The sequence below is a fragment of the Perissodus microlepis genome, chromosome 20, assembly GCF_051167445.1.
Source record: "Perissodus microlepis isolate ML-2025 ecotype Zambia chromosome 20, ASM5116744v1, whole genome shotgun sequence".
Classification (NCBI taxonomy): Eukaryota; Metazoa; Chordata; class Actinopteri; order Cichliformes; family Cichlidae; genus Perissodus; species Perissodus microlepis.
In genome coordinates, this window is record NC_140480.1 from 3706676 (window position 1) to 3729341 (window position 22666).

Genomic DNA, 22666 nt, shown 5'->3' on the forward strand with positions numbered 1-22666 from the left:
CGTTGGCTTTACATGTTGGCCGTGTACTTGCCAAGGTGGAGATAATGTGTGGAGTGGGAGATCTGTTATTTCCTCGGGTGGCTTTTTTAGCTGCTCTGGTGCTGATTCTTCTTCCTTTGTTATATTTGGCGTGGCACCAAAGTGAATATGCTATAGCCCTCCCGCTGCCACATACACCTTCTGTCATTAAAAATAGGCTGCTGTTCGCTCGGGACAGATTTCACCTTCTTTGCGTTTGCTGGAGCAGAGCTCTCACATTTTTTGACAGGAAAAGCAGGAGAGGAGGTAGTGACACACACACAAATGCACACAAAGTAGTTAAACTTTTATAGACCTAGACACACTTTTATACCTGATGGCAGGCTACACTTGAACAAACCCACACTCTTAGACTGTCATAAGTTTCACACAATCCACCCTGACTGTCTTTGCATTAACATCGGCGTCCATCCGTTCAACATATTCTGCTCGCGTAGCGTGGCTTGTCTGCTTTCATGTTAGGACTCACTTTGAGTCTTAACCCCATTGGATGTAATCACAAAAGTGTGAGTCTGTAATCCCGCTGTTTCATCTCCTTATTAAGCCCTAACACTGCTATTATTAATTCACCGTGTCAGTTTATGGTTACTCTTTTTTACCGGCGATGTTTTATTTATGCAGCTCGACATCACTTCTCTGACTTTCTGACTGAATTATTCATGTCGGATAACAATTAATGCGTGTGTGCTCACGAGGAAGAGGGTGCAACTCTTTCCATTTTTGTTGATTTGTTTGTCAGCACATCACCTCATCACAAAGTCTTGCTGTGTAACACTGATGTAATGGTTTTTGGTGTCTGCCCTGGCAGCTTTACTTTTTCTTCCTTTTGCAGGAGTGTTGTTAGTTCCCCTTTGTAAAAGCAAATGTAAAAACGCCACTTGCCCTAGAAGTGGCTTTAGAGAATGATGGAGGCGTGAATGTGGTATCAAAGAAAATTAGTGTAATTGGACTCAATAAAATGCCTTCTGCAAGCTTATGCATGCCCAGCACAATGTGAAAAGGTAAAGAAGAAGAAGAAGATAGAACCTTCTGATTTTTTATTCCTGTTCTGATCTCAATGAAAGCTACTAATTCAGATGGCTGTTTGGTAGCATGATAGATGGGATGGTGTGAGGTAATAGAGCAGTAAATACAGATTCTCAAAGCTTCTTGTTCACGTCTACCTTGTCTTGTCTCTAGTTTGGGAGAACAGAGGTGATAGACAACACGCTAAACCCAGACTTTGTCAGGAAGTACATCCTGGACTACTTCTTTGAGGAGAAGCAGAATCTGCGCTTTGACGTGTGAGTTATTCTATTTGATCCATTTCTCTGAGGACACACACTGAGGTTTTTTTTTAGTTATGCCACCCTCTTCTCCAGTTCTTCATTTATTTCCAACACAGCATCTTCTTAACATCCTCTCCCTTACCGTGCTTCCTTGTCCCCCATCTATCTCATCATCCCTTCTCCCCTTTTACCTGCCTGTCATTTTCTCTCAAAGTCACTCTTTTTCTATCTTCTCTTGCTCGTCATCAGCTTGAGTCTCTCCCAAGGAATTATTCATTGGTGCAGTGTCTCAGTAGTCATTCGTTGAGTGGAGATTGGTATAAGGTGATAAATATTTCATATAAAGTTTTATCCTTAATCTCCCTGCTGCTAAGAAAAGCAAATGTCTGAAAGCAAGTCCCATAAAACTCACAAAGACCGCTGTCCTGGCGTTCCTCTGTTGAAAAGGTCTGACTAGTGAAAGGGTCAGGAAGGTGCAGCTTCATTTTGAGGTCTCCCAGAACAGAATCAGGATAATTTCTCCACCCCCTTCTTCCTGCAGGATTGGAGATGTTCTTACAAAAATCCATATCCGCCAAAGCATGAATTCCCTGGTGGACTTCTAGGATGTTTCCAGGACTGCACCGAAGGTCTCTGAGGAGTTTTAGACACTTAATGAATTAATTTGGTGCAAGACTGGGACAGTAAAGGAGGGAGTGCACTCCCTCACAATCTGTGTTACTCATTTACATCTCTCTTTTATCACAGAGGTGGGAGGCAGGGCGTGCTCAGATTTAATTATTTTTCCATTAAGTTTGACTGGCAGATGCTCCAAACCTACTCTCCTTTGGTGGATTGTTTCAGTATGTGCCCCCTGGCAGAGAGTGGAAATTACATTCATAAACTATAGAATGACTTCCTTAATTAACTGTCACATTACTGCTTAAGTGTTTCTTCCCCCCTCCCCATTTTTTCTTTTTTTTTGGGGCTAGGCGGCTCTCCCCCGGTGTGTGACTGACAGACAAAAAGTGTCCACACCGCAGTCACTTTCCTTTAATTAGCACCAGCACAAAAAAAATCTTCTGTTGTCGTGCCCACGCACTAACCTCTGCCATTTGTGGTCTCTTTGTGATTTCAGGTATGATATTGATTCTAAAAGTCCAGATCTGGCAAAGCATGTAAGTGAAAAACTTTTCTAAGAGTCGGGAGCTCAGCTTTCCTTCATACACAACCCTTCAGTCGTCAGTGCATGTGATATTTAGGTTCTATGCAAACCAAAGTTTGTAGCATCTAAATGCTCAAATATATTCAGAAATAATGAGTGAATTGTGCTTCATCTGCCAAAATGTTGTTTGTTATTATTATGACTTTTTTTTAGTCTTTCATCAGCTAAAATGAGCTATATTATTCCTCTGGAGCGATAATAATCAAACTTTCATTTGCATCTGGCATAGACTCATTACTTTTTTTTTCTTTTAAATGAGAAATGAAGCATTGCACATCATTATCAAAGCTATTCAACACATTTCCCTGTGTGCGCCGTGGTGCTCTTTGCAGCTGCGAATTTTGATTTCCAAGACAGCCGACAATTTTTCTAAACAGTATCTATTTATTTTAAAATGGCAGGACTGTCTGAAAGGCGAGGTCCTTTGTTGTGCAGCATACATTCAAGAGAACAGCTCATTAAGGTGAATGTATGTTAGTGCCGTCTTTTATGCTGAAAGCTTTGATAGATAAACTCATACAATGCAGACACAAAACAATATATTTGCAGCACTTGGTTTGCATACTGCCAAAATGCTCATCATCAAATATGTCACGTGACGCTTTGTTGTTGCGCTTTTGCATTGTGCTCCATACTCTGGAAACAACCTGTGTGATGTGTGTCTCCGTCACCTTCCTTCTTTTGCGCTCTTTCGCTCTCCTGTTCGCTTCCTGTGAGGCTCTGTGACTCTTTACCCTCTGCTGTTCTCATTCTGCCTCTCTGCTCTCTCACATTTTCACTTTTGCTCTTCTTTCTCGCACTTGGTTGATGACAGTCTGGTATTTGAGTCATGTGTCTTCTGTTCCATGATATGCTCTGTTGTGTCACTGCTGCTGCCTGGTCTCTCTCTCTTCTTCCTCCTCCTCCTTCTTCACCCCGGAAGCCAACCGAATTTAACGTACGTGTCTGCCTCAGACGTCCTAATTAATAACTGTACAATGCTTACAATTATGCTTAACTCCTCACGGCCTCTCCTTGTTACCCCCCGTGATCCATTTGAATGTTCCCATCCTACGTCTCTCTCTCGATCCCACTTTATGCCCTCCTCCCCATGGCAGGACTTCCTGGGACAGGTCTTCTGTACGCTGGGAGAGATCGTGGGCTCACCTGCCAGTCGCTTGGAGAAACCGCTCGGGTGAGTGGAGATTTCACAGTGTTCAATTTGCAGAGTTGTGTGACAAGCATGGTAGGCTCTGTGTTTTTTAAATGGAAGTAGACAAAGAGCAGTTTTAATTTGGAAGTTTTCAGATATGAGATAATGAAAACTCAGTGCCACCTCTCAGCCTATTCAATCACAGCATGGCTCTTCTGCTGGATTTCATCCATGCCAGCGAAGCTGACATCTCCCTTCTAGAGCCATCTTTATTGTACATTACAGTGTGAGATTAGACCAATGTGCTTGGATGGGAATGGGTAATTGAACATGACCAGGGGCTTCCACAATACAATTACTGTCATTAGGGAGGTGATCTAGCTCTAAGAGTGGATTGAAGTCAGCAGGAGACACATGACACTATCAGCTCCTTAGTGTAAACTGGGAAATAAGAAAGCCTGAAGCACTTGGCACCCACAGACCTGTGTGCAGCTCTTTGAGTTATGTGTCTTTTTGAGAGTGCGAAGGAGGGTTTGACACACTGTAAAGCCTGTGTTGGTGTGTGAGACCATGAGTGCAAAATATATGCCTCTATGTGAAGTATGAAGCGGTGCTGGCCCCGGCAGCGGGGGGGTTTGTGAGAACAGCAGGGCTTTGGTGTTGACCATGAACTCAGCCAAGGACCGGGGGTTGTGGATTACAGAGCTCGGTGCCCTTCGGTGTTGAATAAGAGGATGAGCAGGATCAAGAGACAGTGTTCACCAGTGTGCTGTAAACTAGGCTTCACATAAACTAGGCTTCACACCTCACATCAGAGACAGGGAGGAGGATCAGGAGCCCCAGGAACACATGATGGAGAAAAGTATTGATTCCACAAGCTCAGCAGGGTACCTTGATCATTCCCGAGAGGGTGATGATGATCATAAGTTTGATGTTACAGTCCACAATTTATAAAGTCAAGAAATGAGCCCCTGTGAAAACTTTCACTTGGGTTGCTATTAGCTGTTCCTTTCAAGTTTGGAAGTAACAATTCACGAAGCGCAAGAAAAGTGAAGGTTTCTTTTGATTCTTTTCAACTCCATGACACTCAGTTAAGGGTGCAGTTTTCATCTGCCCTCTTTTTTTATTTGAATAGTTAAATAACGTGCATGAGAAACGTAGTTGTTCTCCCCTCCTGTGATAGACGAAATCCCAGAAGTTGTTTAATGGCTTTGTGCTCCATTTCCTTGTCATACATCCTAAAGTGACACTGTCTCTCTGCGCCATAGCTTTGAGGAACAGCTCCTGCAGGGACTGAGGAAATCTGTTAGTCATGCTTAAAGGAGCCCTCCCAAGGCACGCTGCATTCAATGACCTGCTTAAGAAGCACATCAGCACCCCTTTCCCTATTTTCCAGACTTCATCTTTCATTTATTCGTCTTCCTTCCATCTACCAGATTCTTTTCTTCTGGCTTGACCCCTTTTTTCTTCATCGTGTTCTTTATTCCTTTTGTTCTTCCCGACCTCTCCCTCTTTTTCTTTCTGCTCCAACCAGCACGCAAGCACATATCAAAGCCTAAAACTTACCCAAAGTTTAATCCAGTCATAATTTTGATTTTAAATCTAAAGGCAATTCTAACTCCTCCGCCTCCCTTTTTTAAACTTTTTTAGGACCTAACTGCGTGTTTACAGATTCATATGCAATCAGCTTGGAAGATATGTGGCTTCAACTCTTTCCTCTACAGCTATACAATATACCAGTAGTATTTTACTGGCTGGCAAGAGGATAGAGGCAAGCAATTTTGGCATTTTCACCCATGCTGACAGATAGTAGAGACAGATGGAAAATATGGATAGAGAGAGAACATTAACACTGGAGATGAGGAGCAAAGCTGGTTTGCCAGCCGTTGACATTTAGCCTCGCTTTCCCAGTGTTTACATAGCTGAAAAACTATAGTCAGTCAGTTAGTATTCTGACAAAGATAGCAGGCTAATATACAGAGTGACCTCCTTAAAATGAGAAATATGAGATTTTATCTATAACTGAAAAAACTGCATATAGGTGCTTCACAGTTCAGTTAAATAAAATATAACATCACCTTTTAAGTGAAAGGATAAGACAGGTCCATTTCACCATAGATGCCCTCCAGATCAAGATCAGCCAGACCCTGCAGGAACTGGAAATCCTTCTACCCTCTCCAATCTTAGAAGAGGTTTACAAGTTTGTGGACAAGGCTCAGCGGGCCCAACACTCTAAAGGAAAAGAAAGACAACGCAGGAAATTTCACACCTTGCTTTCAAAAACACACACTCCTCATCCTGAACCTACACAACCCAGAGAAGAAAACACACCTGAAGTCAGTCAGGAGAAATGGGTTAAGAACTTTTCAGACAGGATTCTCACTGAACCTGAAAAGAGAGTATTAGCCAAAGGACTCAATTTTGCCATTTCTCCACAACAGTTGCCCATAGTGGACCTCATCACAGCCACAGAATCTGCCATACGGATTAATAAATTATCACAGACAGAAGCAGAGCAAATCAGGATGAAAGTCTCAGCCACGCTCTCCAGTGCCAAAGTCCCTCCATCCAACCTCACAATACAGGAAAAGAAGGCCGTCGCTTCCCTGAGCAAAGACCACAACATCACTGTTTTACCAGCTGATAAGGGAAGATGCACCGTGGTCCTAAACACTACAGATTACCATACAAAGATCACTACTCTCCTCAGTGACAACAATACCTACGAAGCCTTAAAGCGAGACCCCACAAGCAGCTACAAAAAGAAAGTTATAGTTTGCCTTCAAGACTTTGAAAAGGACAAAATTATTGACCGCCTTACATATCACCGCCTTTACCCAGGGGATGCCATACCCTGCATCTACGGACTGCCTAAAATCCACAAGGAAGCTGTCCCACTCAGACCCATAGTCAGTAGCATAAACTCAGCCACTTATAACATTGCTAAACACCTTGCTACCATCCTTGCTCCTCTTGTGGGGAACACCCCACACCACATCAAGAACTCCACCGACTTCACCGACAAGGTCCAGAAACTTACCCTGGATCCAGATGAAACCATGGTGTCCTTTGATGTAGTCTCTCTCTTCACTTGCATACCCACCACGGAGGCCGTGGAGACTGTCAGAAAACGACTACAAGAAGACAGCTCCTTGGAGGACAGGACCAACTTCACACCCGATCAGATTTGCACACTGTTAGACCTCTGCCTCACCACTACATATTTCAAATACAACGAAGGCTTTTACAGACAAAAACATGGCTGTGCCATGGGCTCCCCCGTGTCACCTATTGTAGCCAACCTTTACATGGAGGAAGTGGAAAGGAAGGCTCTTGGCTCTTTCAAAGGAAGAGTACCCAGCCACTGGTACAGATATGTGGACGACACCTGGGTCAAAATCAAGACACAAGAAGTGGAATCCTTCACTGCGCACATTAACGCTGTGGATAAAAACATCAAGTTCACCAGGGAAGACACAAAGGACAACTGTTTGCCTTTCCTGGACTGCGCTGTGCACATTGAAGAGAACGGCAAACTCAACATCGAAGTTTACCGTAAGCCCACACACACGGACCAGTACCTCCTCTTTGACTCCCATCACCCTTTGGAACACAAACTTGGAGTAATTAGGACCCTACACCACCGGGCAGAACATGTTCCCTCTAAGCCTGAAGGAAAAAAGAAGGAACACACACATGTAAAGGAAGCACTCAAAACGTGCGGCTATCCTAAATGGGCGTTCTTAAAGTCAGCAAAGAGGCACAGAAAAGAAGACCAGACACCAACGAGGGAGGATAAGAAGGACAGACGCAACAACATTGTCATCCCCTATGTAGCCGGTGTATCAGAAAAACTTAGGAGAGTTTTCTCCAAGCATGACATCCCGGTGCATTTCAGACCCAGCAACACGCTCAGACAAAAACTGGTTCACCCGAAAGACAAAACGCCAAAACACAGACTTAACAATGTGGTGTATGCTGTACAGTGCAGCGAGGAATGCCCAGACCTCTACATTGGAGAGACCAAACAGCCACTTCACAAGCGCATGGCACAACACAGAAGAGCCACCTCCACAGGACAAGACTCAGCAGTCCATCTGCATCTTAAGGATAAAGGACACTCTTTCGAGGATGCCAATGTTCACATTTTGGACAGAGAGGACAGATGGTTTGAAAGAGGAGTGAAAGAAGCCATCTATGTCCACTGTGAGCGACCATCTTTGAACAGAGGCGGGGGTTTACGACACCAACTCTCTGCCATCTATAATCCAGTTTTGAGATCCCTTCCCAGACGCCTTAACGCCCACTCACATCCTGGGCCATCTGACCTCAGGAATTCGCATGATAAGGTGGGGCCAGGTTTCACAATGAACACACCCGAAACTCTGGCTGATTGGGACCCACACCCAGTTTCACACCTTGGCTCAGGCGATTAGAAGATCATCAGGGGGTCCTTTTGTCCCTCTGTGGGGGGATACTCCCACTAGGTTTATATCTGGGACTCTCCACCATTTGACCTTAGAACTGAAGAAGCTTCTCGGATGAGAGGTGAAACGTCTTCAAGTAACTTAAAGAAGTCCAGACGCTTTTCTTTGCAAGCTCCTTTGACTACGATGACCTGGATGACTGAGAACCTTCACAGACAAAATATAACATCACATCACATCCTTCCCTCCACTTGCCAAGGGTGCAAAGCACCCTTGAATACTTTTGGTTCCTTTCTCAGGGAGTGCTGCTAGCTTGAGAGACACACATATCTGAGCTAAGATTAGCACATTAATGCATGCTGCTTAAGTATAGAAAGAGAGTTTACAGACATCTCAAAATGCAAACACAGTAATATACCTTATGTGTCGTGTCCGTCATTCATGCTACTGCTCACAGAGGTCCAACAACTCCTGTAAAGGCAATTTTATGGAACAGACCAGTGGTTCATTACAGACACAGTGGTACAAATACTTCCGTTTATAATCTGTTTTTAATGAGAGGCATGCATCAAAATTATTGGTGCAGGAAGAAATGTCAAGCTGAGTGACTGATGGGGTGAATGGCTTCTTTGAAAAAAAAAAAAAAAACCCACATGGGTGCTGTGACACAGCTTTCTTAGCTTTGATTGTTTTTGTGTTGTTGTTGTTTTGCCTGCAGGAACAAATCACAATATAGTTGTGTAGGTACCATAATAATAGTGTTAATTTAAAAAAATAGCTGTAACCTTTCCTGTCAGTATGGTGAAATATACCACACACAATATGTTTGTACAGCATATAAATGCAGCACAAGATTAGCATGCTAAACCCATTAGCCTACCCTTACTGTGCCCTTCTGCTGCATGCTTAAAGCTGGAAATGAAACATAAGGAAGAGTACGACTGCTGCGGGTGTGCCGATCAACCCACACAGGGAGGGAGGAAAGCTGGAAATATACAAAAATAACATATCAAAGGCATGCATGTGGAACTGAATAAATTGAGAGCTCACATAAAAGCTCACCTGACCTGTTTTCCTGTGGGAAAACCAACGCCTTCAAAGGAATAATGATGTTTTTCCAGCACTGAACACAGAAGGATAACTGACAAAGAAAAAAAATCTTTACACCTTCTGATAGGTACAGTATGTTGCACTTCTCATGCATTTCACACATGAATCTGTTCTGTGTTAGCTCCTCTTTCTAGCAGTTATAAGGAAATGAATAAGCTCTCTATTCATTATAACTATTTAAGTAAAGACAGAGGTACTAAGTTCGTCAATTCAATACTGTAACTCACTGTTTACATGTACTTACCATTAAAAGTTTAGCTTGAACTTGGCTCAATTATGACCGTCGAACTCTGACGATGTTCTTGATTTACCATAAATATATTTATAGCCATGCTGCATACCTTTTAATGACTTTTTTTTTGGCTAAACAGACCGTGCATAAAAACATCAAAGTCAAAGGACAGGCAGAAATTGCATTAAGTAATCCCATGGGTAGGGCTAAAAATATATAATTAAAAGAGAAAAGATGAAAGTGTAGTTAAACTGATAAATGTTCTCTTGAATTTTTACTTGTTTTGATGAAGATATATTTTGTTTTGAGCATCCTTTGATAAAAGAAAGTGTAGTACTTGATCAAAATCTCAAGAAGTTTGATCTCAGATTTGCTGATAATTAATTTGTTTTCTCTGCTGTGAGAATATGTGGCTTAATTAGTGCGGTGGCTAATGTGCCACACAACACATTCATGTCTAACCTGATTTGTGATGATAATAATTACAATTATTTTAAATAATCACCAATCATTCTCATATGGGAGGTGCAATGTCAAAGCTGTTATTGTTTTCCCCTCGTGAGTCAGAGTGTGTGCGTCATTGTGACGGTGTGGTAACTGGAGATACCTAGTTCATTAGAAAACACCACAATGACAGTTTTACATACTTTGGCAGGCGTCTATGTGTCCGTTTGATTTTGGAAACAGGAAAGCATCTCAATCAGGACAGCTCAGTGTTTCTTCCCGCATAGTTTTAATTACTGATGTTAAAGCAAATGCAAATGCAACTCCTGTTCAGCAGCCTTGGGGACGAGTTCAGGGTTGCTTGTATTTGAGAGGCTCTACTATATCTGGACTCCAAAGATTCCTGGGTGGTATCCGCAGGCATCATGGTACAGACAGGCAGGAAATGGAGAGCCCAGGAATGCCTGGAGGCATCAGAGTCCCAGCTGAAACATAAGCTTTTTGTGTTCGCGGTAACATCTGGTCAGGCAAAGGACAAGTGCCATCAAAGAAGAGCGGAACAGCGTGATGGTGGACATGCAGCACCAGGTTACATGGATATGGTGGGAGCATACAGTGCAGAATGAGAGCTTGTTGACTGACAAAAACCCAAAAAGATCGACTCACATGCATATCCTCTTTGCTATGAAAGCAAGACCACATGCTAAAGACCATCACTGTTACCATCTCCAAAACTAAGGCCAAGAGCAAACATATCTGCCAGCAGAGCCTGAGGAACTGCTACAATCTCAGCCCAAACCTGCAACGTGGCTGCTCACCTCAGCGTCAGACTTGGAACTGGATCTGGAGAGATATAGAAACTTCAAAGAGGCCAGACACGGCACCTCTATCAGTCTCCTCCATGCAGTTGCTCCTATTAGAGCTCACAGTTCCCTGGGAGGAGCACATGGAGGAGGCAAATGAAAAAAAGAAATCCACATATCAGGAGCTGGTGGGGCTCTGCAGGAGGGGAGACTGGAAGGCATGCCGCAAGCTTATTGAAGTGGGGGGCAGAGGATTCACAGGTTGGTCACTGTGGAAGATCTACGTGCTACTCAACATCACAGGGGCTGAGAAAACGTGAAAGAAAGAGCCTCCTGTTGGCTTTGGATTAGGAGGAATGTTCCATGCGTTAGTGCTGCTGGGACACAAGCCAGGGCCTCATCAACCCAGACTGGTTTGAGTGTATTTGATGTTGAATCACATCACTGAAGATATTCTAGGTCATGTTATTGCAAATGCAAAAAAACTTCACCACAAATGTTAATCTGTCAATCAGTACAGACTTATCAAATTGCGTTTGTCACATGTTAAGTGATATCTGATCACAACAGCGCAATGCAGATGTTGAAAGATAAGCAGTGAACGGAGAATATGTTTTTTTTTTAATAAAGCTTAGTTCTGCTTTCATCAAATCAGCAATCCTTTAATTTACTGAGTTATCTCTCTGTCAAAACAAGTCAAAATTCAACATATCAAAAAAACATTGTGTCAGTTCTCTAATTGAGTTTAGGACTGAACAGATATTCAAGACAACAACAGCAATACACTGATGCAATCTAGCACAACAGCAATAAGATAAAAATCTTTGAAACTTCAAACTTTTCATATCTGTTGCGATCCGGTTTATGTTGTCTCATTTAATATTTTTTGTTTATTTTCAACAGGCTAATTTTCATCCGTAATCTCTGGTCAGATCTTAAAAACCAAGGTTTTTATTAGACTTATATTCCATCCTTCTGGTCACCGGGCATCAGTGCACGTTGGGGTGAAAAAACACTGCACAGTTTTAAACTGTAACTGCAGTCCAACTTATTTCAGTGTGCTAAAAATCTCATCTTTGAGCAGAACTGTGTCATCTTGAAGTTTGATGAAGTTGTAGCTGATTATTATTTCACTGAAACAAATATGTTTGTAAGCAGTAGTTGCCGAGCCCCTTCTCTTAATTGCTTTGCAGTCTTATATGCACACAGGCTGTTTGCAATTATAAAAAAGGCAGATCGAGTGTTGAAATTGATAGTAATTTACTAAACAATGGGTTCTTGATTCACACAGAGATAGCCTCAAGCTGCATTACTCTCTCTGTGGGCTGCTCTCATCAGCAATAATGCTGAAAAGAGGACCAAACACTGAGGCAGACAACGTGAAAAATAAGACTGGTAAAAGAACATACAATAAAATAAAATAACAAGAGATAAATAAACTTCAAAAATATCTAAAAACTGGTATCTAAAACAGTAAGTATTCTGCTCACCTCTTAATCTTTGAATTTACATGTTTTCTGTCCCATTGCCCAACGACTATAAAATCACCGCCCATTCAGTCTTCCTTTATAAACATTTATAAAGTGGAAACATTGGAACCATGTTAACCCTGCCATGAAGTGTCAGAGCACATTAAGTTACAGAGAGGGTCTGTAACTTAACTCTGCTAAATCAATAATTGCCAAGTTCCAAATCTCCTCTCACATTAACATCAGCGCAATGACTGTGTGCCAGGAGCTTCATAGTACAGGTTTCCATGCCTGAGCAAGTCCTGTAGGTGTCCCAGTACTTTTGTCCATATAGTGTGTGTTTGTTTTTCAATAGAAAATATGAGGGGACTTTTATACTTGAACTTGAAATGGCTCCTACGCTCCAATAGCCAGCAGATATGTCTGTGAACCTCTGCTTGGCTCATCTGGTTTAGTGCTCTCTTTGTTGGAGGAGCCAATAAATAGCTTCCTATTCAGGTTGTCTCTGCATTCTAATGTCGTTATGACAATACGATCTCTGCTCGAGGGATGGATTGGGTGACGGGTCAGTTAGAGCCACAGATGAAATGGTTTCTAACAGGGTTCTTTTACATAAGCTAATTATGAAATGCAGCATTATATTGTATTCAAAGTTAACAGTTGAAATACTAAAAGATCAAATACGTAATGTCATGCCCGCAATATTATTTCAAACTGCTGTGTAAACTCGCAGAGTGCTATAACTTACCATAAATTTACTCAGGGAAAACTGAAACAAAGGGCATTACTTGTCTCATCTTGACTTCAGAGACTCACAGTTCTTTGAAAGTTGTTGGTTAATGTAGATGGCTGACGGCGGCGCTTCCTCTGAGATGAAATAAAATCACAGATTTAAATAATGAGTGGGAGTGAGAGAAGTTTATTTGTTAGTGAAACTGAAAATCCCTAATCCAATTATTCTTGATACTGTAGATGGGTACATGCAGCCAGGTACAGTGTTTCTTTAACTTTTAGCCCCTCGTGTTTGTCTGTTTTACTTAATTGGGAGGTGAACTGTTCTAGACGGCTTATACTAATCAGCATTCTCTGCCTCGGAGCATCACACACAATTAGACCATTCTGCTGCCTTGCTAAATGCCAATTTGGGCTCTAAGGCTGAGCACTAACAAGAGTCCCTCTCTAATAATGTGTATTCCTGCTTAGATGTATAAAAACCCCAACTGTGCTGAGTGTACAAGAACCCTTTTTGTCCGATGAAACAGGGATTTATTAGGTACCATTTTGCTTCCATAAGAAGCAAAAAGCCTCCCCTCTCTGCAGCGCAGCTCTCACAACAAACTGTTTGTTTGCCTTGCCTTCCCTCTCATTCAGATAAATTGTCAGCTACATTGCTCTGTTTATGACTCTTCAAGGACTTTGGAAAATTTCTGCTTTATGCCTCCGATGAAAGGAAACGGTTCATTTATATATATATATATATATATACTGTGCTTGATATAAGTATTGTCTCTTAAAGCTCTGCGGGTAATAAGGCAATAGATTTTTGTCTTAACGCTACTAATCGAGGCCTCAAGTGCAAGCGCAGGCAAGGGCAGTGGAGGTTTTTACTCATCCGATAAGCTTCGCTCATTTCTTTTGCAGTCAGAGCAGACAGTGTTAATTTCTGTTATGACCACAAGCTGTGTCTGCTGCAAAGGTGAGAGAGCAAACCGAAAGGCACTCTGTGTTGCTGATCTATCTATTCAGAGGCTGAAAACAATCTGTCGGTGTGCAGATTGCAATCAGAGGAGGTCAGGGCAACCCACTGCAACATCATATGAATTTCATTACATGTGCTCAGCGCTAGGTGAGGGGGCGAAAGGTGGCTCAACAGTAACACTGCAGGGAAAACAGAGGGCAGAATGAGCTGTGAGTTGATATTACCTACAGTCATAGTAAAAAGAAAATACACCCTTAATAGTATGGTTTTAGTTATTGTGGAATAATAAGAGTAATCGACATATTTATTTTATGATTATTTATGTAACAAACTAAGTCAGAAGCAGGTGCTGCTAATCAAATTCACTTGTTTAATTGAAGGTCTGAAGCATTCAGGTGTGTGTTAACATGATTCCAACAGGAAAAGACGTCAGTAAAGGTCTTAAAGAAGCAATTGTTGCTGCCCATCAGCCTTGGAAGGTTTATAAGGCCATTTACAAAGAGATAAAGATTATTCACTAGTGGAAAACATTCAAGTCAATTATTATCCCTTCCATGAGTGCACATGCCAGAAATTTACCTCATGCAGTGCTCAGAGAAATTGCATCAAATTCAGTAGCTGCATCAGGCCCTACAGGCCTCAGTTAGCATGTTATATGTTCTCTAATTGAGTTTAAGTATAAGTTAATGACTTTACAATTAGAAAAAGACGGAACAAGTCTGGTTTGGGAGGGTTGCAGGAGAAAACCTCTTCTCTATAAAAAGAACATGGCAGCAGAGCTTAGGTTTGCAAACTATCATCTGAACAAACCACAAGGCTTCTGGTACAAAGTCCTATAGACAGATGAGACTGAAGTGGAGATGTCTGGCCACAATACACAGTGTATGGAGAAAACCAAGCACAGCATTAACACTTCGTACCGACTGTAAGCGTGTTGGTGGAGTGGTGATGATTTTGTTGTTTGAGCTTGTTTACCAAAGTATTCTAGAGTCAGATGTGAGGCAGTCTGACAGCTGGAGCTTGCCATAAATTGGGTCATACAACATGGCAATGGTCCCAAACACAGCAGCAAATCTATAACAGAAAAGGCGAACAAGAAAAGAATCAAGGTGTTGCAATGTCCAGACCGTAACCTGACCTTAAGAGAGCTGTGCATCCTCTAATGCGCACAGAGTGGGCCAGAATTTCTCCACAACAATGTGAAAGACTGATAAAGTCATACAGAAAGTGATTACTTCAAGTTACTTAAAATTATCCCTGAAAAAATGATTCAATACACTATTTGACCATGAGGTTTGCTTAGTTTTTTATTTGCGGCTTCTGCATTTTGGCTTAATTTTTGTTAAATAACTAATGACCAGGTGGAAACTGTCATGTTTTGTTGTTCATCTGAAGTTGCATTTATCAAATTTTCAGACCTGGTTAGGATCAAATAATTTTTCATTATATCCTGATATGTAAAACCTTAGAACTGACAGAGGGTGTACTTTCTTTTTTTTTTCTGCCATGACAGTAGTTTAAAAGTGCAATAAAATGCATTCCAAGTATAAAAGCAATGGAAATTGGGCATCTTTCTTGGCGTTTCATATAGAGATGTTCTTTGCTTGCTAGGGGGAAATTGAAACTGACTCGTTATGCTCTCTTGAAGAGTTTCTGTTACTGGCAGAACACGGGGATTAGAGTGAGCTCGCTGTCATGAACAGGTTTTGCCTTTAGACTGAGAGAGAAAGTTTCCTTCTGACTGACAGCTGCTTCTTCTCTTTTGCTGTCAAAACAAGCGATTTTTAGCTTGCAGGTGGTTGATGACAGCCTCATTTATTCAAAATCTCAATAAAGCAAAGATTGTTATAGTAATTAAAGCCTGCGCTGTTATTTATGCAATCAAAACGTCAACACCAATCTCATTACATCACTATACTCATAGAATGGAATACAGTCTTAATTTAATCAAATTTCTTGTTTAATTAGTCACTATATAAATAACACGATTAGCTCCATTGAGGGAGATCGTGGTGATTGTCTTTACCCGTCAGTGGTACCCGGTGAATAACACGTGACTGGAGTAGTAATGGAACGAAGGATGGCAGGTTCGTGATAATGTTGTCTCGCACCATGCGCCTCGTTTCCATCGGTAAAAATGTAAACACATTCTTTCCTTGTGATGGTTTAATAATATCTATTAGACATTTTTCTGTGCCACAGTTTTTGCCCTGTTTACCAGCTTTGTGCTCATTCTGACAGAGCCTCAAAAAGCTTAGCACAGGTAGCCTGTGGCTACCAGCCTTGAACACAAACAGCATCTCCTCCTGCAATACCTGTAGGAAGGAGCTCCTGTCTGAGAAATACAGCGGGTATTCTGGTGCCCTTTTGAATAAGCCGTTGCACTTTTCATCCTCTTAAAAAAATCTTGGGAAGGTGAAGGATTATGGATTCTTATCGGTATATGAAGATCAGAGGGATTAGTGGTATAATCCCATTTAAACCCACAAAGAGTTTTGGCAACCTTGGCTAATTCTGTTCAGCTATGATATGCCCACTGCCCCATATGGTTACAGTGGCACAAAGCCCGATTATCTGCCTTCCACCCATCTCTGCTAGCCTTTGACTCGACTGGAACTCGTTAGATTTGTTCATTTATATCAGTCCCCTTGTCATCCAGGCAGATTTACTAAATTCACTGACCTGGACAGTCGCAGTGAAATGCAGTTAAACCGATCCTTTTTTTCTCGCTGTGCTTGCACCTAACCTTACTGAATAATTTGTTTTAAGTGATTAATTGCCATTTAGGTGTGAAATTGCAATATAACACTTATTTGCACAATAGCAGTGCAGCCACTATGCGTCACAGGAAAAAAAATATGCAGACCCACCCTGCAGAAACTGCAGTGTGAAAAAAAATCGCTTTCTTCTTCTAGGACTCTCACTCATGTTGTTGAGCAGATAACCCTCTCTCACTCTCTTATGCGTGACACGTTGCGCTGTCGTTAAATATCAAGACCATCCCTCATCCTAATGACCTAATGTGAACGGCATCAACAATTGCTTCCTTCTCCCTCTTCGGACTTTAATCTCACCATCCTCCATTCACCCGACCGCCGCACAGATAGGTAATGGAGAATACAGGGATTGTGAATCACTATTTCATGACAGCAACTGCCTCTAGATGGGAAATTATAGAGGCCATACATCGAGCCTGAATATCCATATTATAATATGTCATGCCTAATAATCTCTGATGCTTGCGTTTTGGAGGAATAAATGGTTCGCATACATGGTTCCCTGGCAAATAGAGACACCCAGTACTCTCATCGGTATTCTGCAGAACAGCAGTATCAAAAACTTTGGGCAAGTAATTGTAGTAATGTTGAAATATGCTGCTTGATCTCTCTCCATTCAGTTGATCAAACAGGGGTTCTGTCAAGGCAGCTGTAGCTAACCCTCTGTTTCAGAGCTAAGAGCATGACAGCACTTCTTGCCTCTGTTTCTTTCTGGGTAAAGGAAGCTGCTGTGCTACAAGGCACTATTTCATTTCTCTCTCTATTTGTTTCTCTTCTTCATGAAGTTTTGTTTGATCCTGGGGGATTCTGTTGAAAAGGAGGAACAGCAGACATGATGCTAATCTGACTTTAAAAATTAGTCCTGCTGAGGTTTCTGCACTGGACTAGAATTTAGTTGGTCAGGCCCTTATGGTACTGTGTCTGCTGAGTGCCAAGGGAAGCCTGTAAGTGACTGGATGAATTATGGAGGACTAAGAATGGTGGAAAGGATCATCATACATACTTAGCATGCGGTTATTGCAGTCACTACTCACCTGTATTGCTATGCTGCAGGAATATTACCATATTGCATTAATCAGCCTTTTATATTAACAGGCTGCCAGCCTTCTCTGAACAAGTTGTCCACATTAAGACTTTCTGTAACTCAGAATTTAAATGCTGTTATTCCTTCTTTAAAAGAGTTCTCTCTCGGCGTCATTCCCCATTGTTACAGTTTTGGTTACTAAGCCAACTATTTGACTTTTGCCATGTATCGAGAACAATCTCACCTCCAGGAATTACTGTAAAACAGAGCCATCTGTGTGCTAGAAAACCTATTCAGGGCAATACTGTGTATTGACATGCACATTCATGATAGTGTAACTTGAAACAGTGAAGGTCTCAAATTGTTGCTGTGCTAAGCTGGGGGATTGCCAGGCTGTGAAACATCGCAAAATAGCTTCATCTTGTTGTACTGGACTCGTTTAAAAATGTTACAAATGTGTTTTGCACTTACACGACCACCTTGATTAAATCCTGTTGGTTCCCCACAGCTGACAGAATGTAGACTGTGTTCATTGCAGATTTACAGGAAAGAAGGACCACAGCCAAAAATTTCACATAATTTCATCATCAAAGCATTTTCCCCACTGAAAAACCATCAGTATATGAGTGCTGTGAGAATGAAGCCTCCTGATTCAGGACACTTTGTATCACCTGCAGTCACATCGCAGCACGGAGCAGAAAAATTTAGAGAAAAAAACCTCCCAAAGTCACGTTTGACCGATAATTAGTAGGAACTGTATTTATCCATTCAGTGCTTGCTTGCTTGCTCTTCACGTTAACTAGTCATTGTCAGGGGAAATTGCAAACTCAATAATGCATACCTGATTTAAAAGACCATTGCCCTTTTGGTACCTGCTCTCTTCTCTGCCGCAGAGATTAGAGCAGGGTGGTGCATCTAAACGTGCCTGGAGCTGATACTTTACCAATTGCTGGATCTCATTTCCTGGTTTAATAGGAATATCTAACATTATTGTGACCTCAGGGAGATAATATGACCTGTGGAGCGTGCAGGGTTTACTGGCATCATTGGTTTGAGCTTTACTCGCTTTTCAAGGCGCCATCAAACTGCACGGTGGTGACTTGGAGTAAAGCATCAATAATTCAAGGACAGTTAATTCACCCTGAAACGGGTCTCTGTGGACCTCCAAGATAAAGCCCGAAAACTAAGCAGACCTGCTCCGTGATAGTTCAGTTTTTCCTTTTGCCTCATGAAAGCAGATGCAGCAGCCACAGTTCAGTGCTAAGTGGATTTGTGTTGAGGTACAGTACTGTATAAAACTCTCTCAGACCCTCATTTCTTTATATTTTAGTACCCAGGAGCTGGACTTTTTTAAATGTAAAATTTTTTTAAAGTGGTCACGAGCAATAGTTGTCCAGGCTTGCTCAAGGTCTTTCAAAGTTGTTCTTTGAGCATTGGCTGCTTTTTCACTCATTTTCCGTCTATTGCTTGTATCTGAGCACTTTTTTGACCTATGAATATTTCAAGCATGACAAAGGCGCCTAACTCAAGGGATGAACCAGTGTTGTCTTTACATCTTAGACAAACTGGCAAACAGACAATTTAAAATCTCATCTTTAGACACTTTGTTACTAACAGGCTTTTGCAACAACACAGACGTTGTTCCTTTCTTTAGCAGAAAGGTGATTCCCAAAGAACCATTAGCTGAAAACTTTGCATATCTCTACTTTGCAGTGTCCTTAAGAAATTTGGAGAAACTGAAAAAGTGGAGGACAAAAGTAGTGACAGCCCCCCCCCAAAAAAACTATCTACCTCAGATAAACAGCAAATCATATTCTTAGGAAATAAGAAAAATCTGGCAAAGACCTGAGAGGAACATTTCTAGTCTGAAATGTTCTTAGTGGAAGAGTGGCCAGATGTCCTTCAAGCACAAGAGAAGCCTGGAGAACTATTCCTCCACAGCATGACAACTGGTTTTATAGAGCTTTACTTCTTGTGATGCAGTCCTGGCAAACCTGATTGAGATGAATGGAAAACACCTCGTACCATACGTTCTAAAAACATTACAGAAATCTCATGTGCAGGCAGGCTCGGGTTCTCTGATATAATCCAGTTCTGAAAGTTCACTTAGGTTCGTGCTTGAGATTGATATTATGAATAAAGGAACTTTTGCCATTATAGTCAAAGGCTGCCTCTTGCTTAGCAGTATGTATGTAGTAGTACTGATATTCAGATCAGCTATCACAGCTTGATGAACAAGTCTGTCACAGCAAGTCTGACCTTCTAATGACTGGTCTCCAGCTAAGGCCACAGCAGGACACTCGTGTAATTTCCTTTTTTATCCAGAAGGATGATGGGAGCTGTAGCAGCTGGAATGCTATTGTATGATTGGAAAACAGATACGGTGTATTGCTCTGTGTTGGGTCGAATGGATTCTGCCTTCTTCTCACAGCTTCAGTGGATGCTGAGAGCTGGTTAGATTGGATATCAGGGAAAAAAAAGTCATTTTGTTCCGCTTCAAAAAATACAGCCAAATAACATTTAGGACAAACTGTGACGCAGCGCTGTCTCTATTTTTGTTAGAATCAGCCACTGGATTGGCAGCTTAGTGAAGAGGTGATGTATGGAAACACAGACATGCAGAGAGCGCCTCTTGTGCTGCGATATGTCTTGATCATCTGCTGGAGCGTGAATCAGTGGTAAACAACTGCAGCTTTAAAGTCTCAATATGGTGCTGGCAATCGGGAATCGGAAGAGCTCGGCTTCTCAGCAGTCTGATATCACACTGCTCTGAAAACTTGGGAGCCTATATTTATAACTTGTTTTTGATTCACTTAAGGTGGAGAAAAAGGAATAATGTGCTCATTAGAGCTGTCACACTGTCATACTAAATTCTATATACTACTGAATTTAAAATACAATTGGATGTGAAAATAAGCCAGAAATGAAGCCTTATTGTACAATTCAAACAAAGAAGAATCTTAGAAACATAAATATTTCTAATTATTGATACTTCTGTCTCTCAAAAAGGTTATTCTTCTTTATATGGCTGGTTCCTTTAGGGGTTGCCACAGGAAATCATCTGCCTCTATCTCACCCTATCCCTAGTGTCCTGTTCTGCCACTCCAACCCTGTGCGTGTCCTCCTTCGCTACATCCATGAATCTTATCTGTGGTCTTTCCTCTTCTATCGCTCAGAAGGTGTGAAATCAAACTTGTAGAATAGAAAGACACAAGAAAGCGTTTCAGCTCCACTTAGATACTTCAACCCCTTTCCCAAAGATAACCGGACTCAGTGGAATTTACAAAAGAGGATGCTAGAACTACTGACAATTCTTGCTGTTTACTGGCATCATGGATTAGTATAGCAAAATGCAACACAATGCCTCTAATTGTTAACCTGCTAACATCTAAAAAAATGGTCAAAATGGATCGCTGTGAAAGTTTTACTTGGATGAGAGAAGGATATGTGTTTGTTTTCACAGTGGTATACCCGGGAAGAAATGTGGAACTGTTATCTTGTCTGCGGAGGAGCTTGGAAACTGCCGAGTAAGTCCAAAAAGTTTTAACCATCATACTTTTTTTGTTTTTGTAACTGTTTACACTTTAAGTGTCAGAGTAAATGTTTTGCAGTGTTCACTTGTCTCATGTGAACTCGACCCTTAAGCATCATTACATCTGAGTTTAAATGAGCGAATTGTTAAATTGTGACACGTCACTGTGAGATCGCCTGCGTTGCATGGAATTGCTCCATTATCTATGTTTAGCGATGTTCACGAGTCCACTGAAGTGAAGTGGGATATTTAATATCCTTTACTCCAGCGAGATATATTGTGCCATAACTGTCCCCATTAAACGAGCAGGATATGCCGTGTTACTTTGCAATTGCGTTTGCCATTTGGAACTTGTGTACATAGTGGATATGCTATGAGTTTGAATAGCTATTTAATGAGACCGCCTTCATTTCAATCACTAAAACAGGCACTTGCTCCTATGTAGTGTGCGTTAATCCATGAGTCTGCGTTAATAACCTGTGTCCACTAATGCCCATTGACTTTCTCTCCACACTGCTAAATGAAGATAGTAAATAATCACATTATACTGCTGCCAGTGGAGCAGGACTTATTGACCGGAACAACCGGCCTCCCTCAGAGGCTGAACAAAAAGCCCTTGAGCTTCTCTGTAAATGTTTTATGATTCCCTAATACATGTAAGCAATGATTCAGTGGTTTCTAACTTCCTGACATACTTGTTTAGCTTAAAAAAGCACCTTGTTTAACAATCATTGTACCTGACTAGGTGTTTTTTTTTTCTTATTGTTTATTCCCTGACAAATAAAGAGTCTCCTGTTAGAGTGAGACTGATAAGACATGCTGATAATGAAACCACCATGATAAGCATTACTGATTCTGCACTGCTGGATTGAAGTGTCAGTGCTCACAGTCATTGGAGGGCTGCTGTGAGTCATCAGGTGCATTGGATCTGCGAATGATAGGAGTTAGCATCTATGCAAAGCACCTCTTCAAGAGGCGATTCAGTAATATAAATGCAAATGATCGTTACTGGTACAAATGATGATTTCCCTTCTCCCAGACTCCATTAGAGAGACACCGACTAGACATGTCACCGCAGACCTGCCCTGTATACACAGAATTTAACCCCGAACAGAAATGTCTCAGGCTTGAGAAAAGAACAGGCAAATGAAAGCAACGACGTACTAAAAGCGTGACTCCGAAGACAGCGCTGTCAGCACAACACCACACCTGTGAATTCTTACAGTCTGGATTGCCACCATCCATCTGGTTGTTGTTTATTCTATAATCCACCTGTGACCAATAAATGGAGGCAGCTGAGTTGCAGCATCGCCTGAGGTAAACACTGCAACTCTTGTTTGGGGAAAGTGAGACGAGCAGAGGGAGAATCGACTGGCAAAGTTCTGCAGGGACTGTGAATCGAGAACTGGGTTGGCTCTCACCTTCGTGGTGGATTTGCCAGGTATCATTAGACAGAGCAACAGCCTCTGCATGGATCAAAGGCTTCCTCTTGGCTGTCGTTGCCTC

At 41.7% G+C, this 22666-nt stretch overlaps 1 protein-coding gene across 2 annotated transcripts in view; it reads left to right on the forward strand.

Annotated features, from left to right (window-relative positions):
- Nucleotides 1-22666, forward strand: part of cpne5a (copine Va) — an 87065-nt gene that overhangs the window by 20182 nt on the left and 44217 nt on the right. The window contains exons 4-8 of one of the 2 annotated variants that reach the window (XM_084918380.1): nt 1219-1322; nt 2425-2464; nt 3434-3448; nt 3609-3685; nt 21092-21155. In XM_084918380.1, coding sequence (XP_084774506.1) covers nt 1219-1322; nt 2425-2464; nt 3434-3448; nt 3609-3685; nt 21092-21155 — 300 coding nt within the window. The remainder of the gene's footprint in view (nt 1-1218; nt 1323-2424; nt 2465-3433; nt 3449-3608; nt 3686-21091; nt 21156-22666) is intronic. The other variant, XM_084918381.1, reaches the window with a different exon arrangement.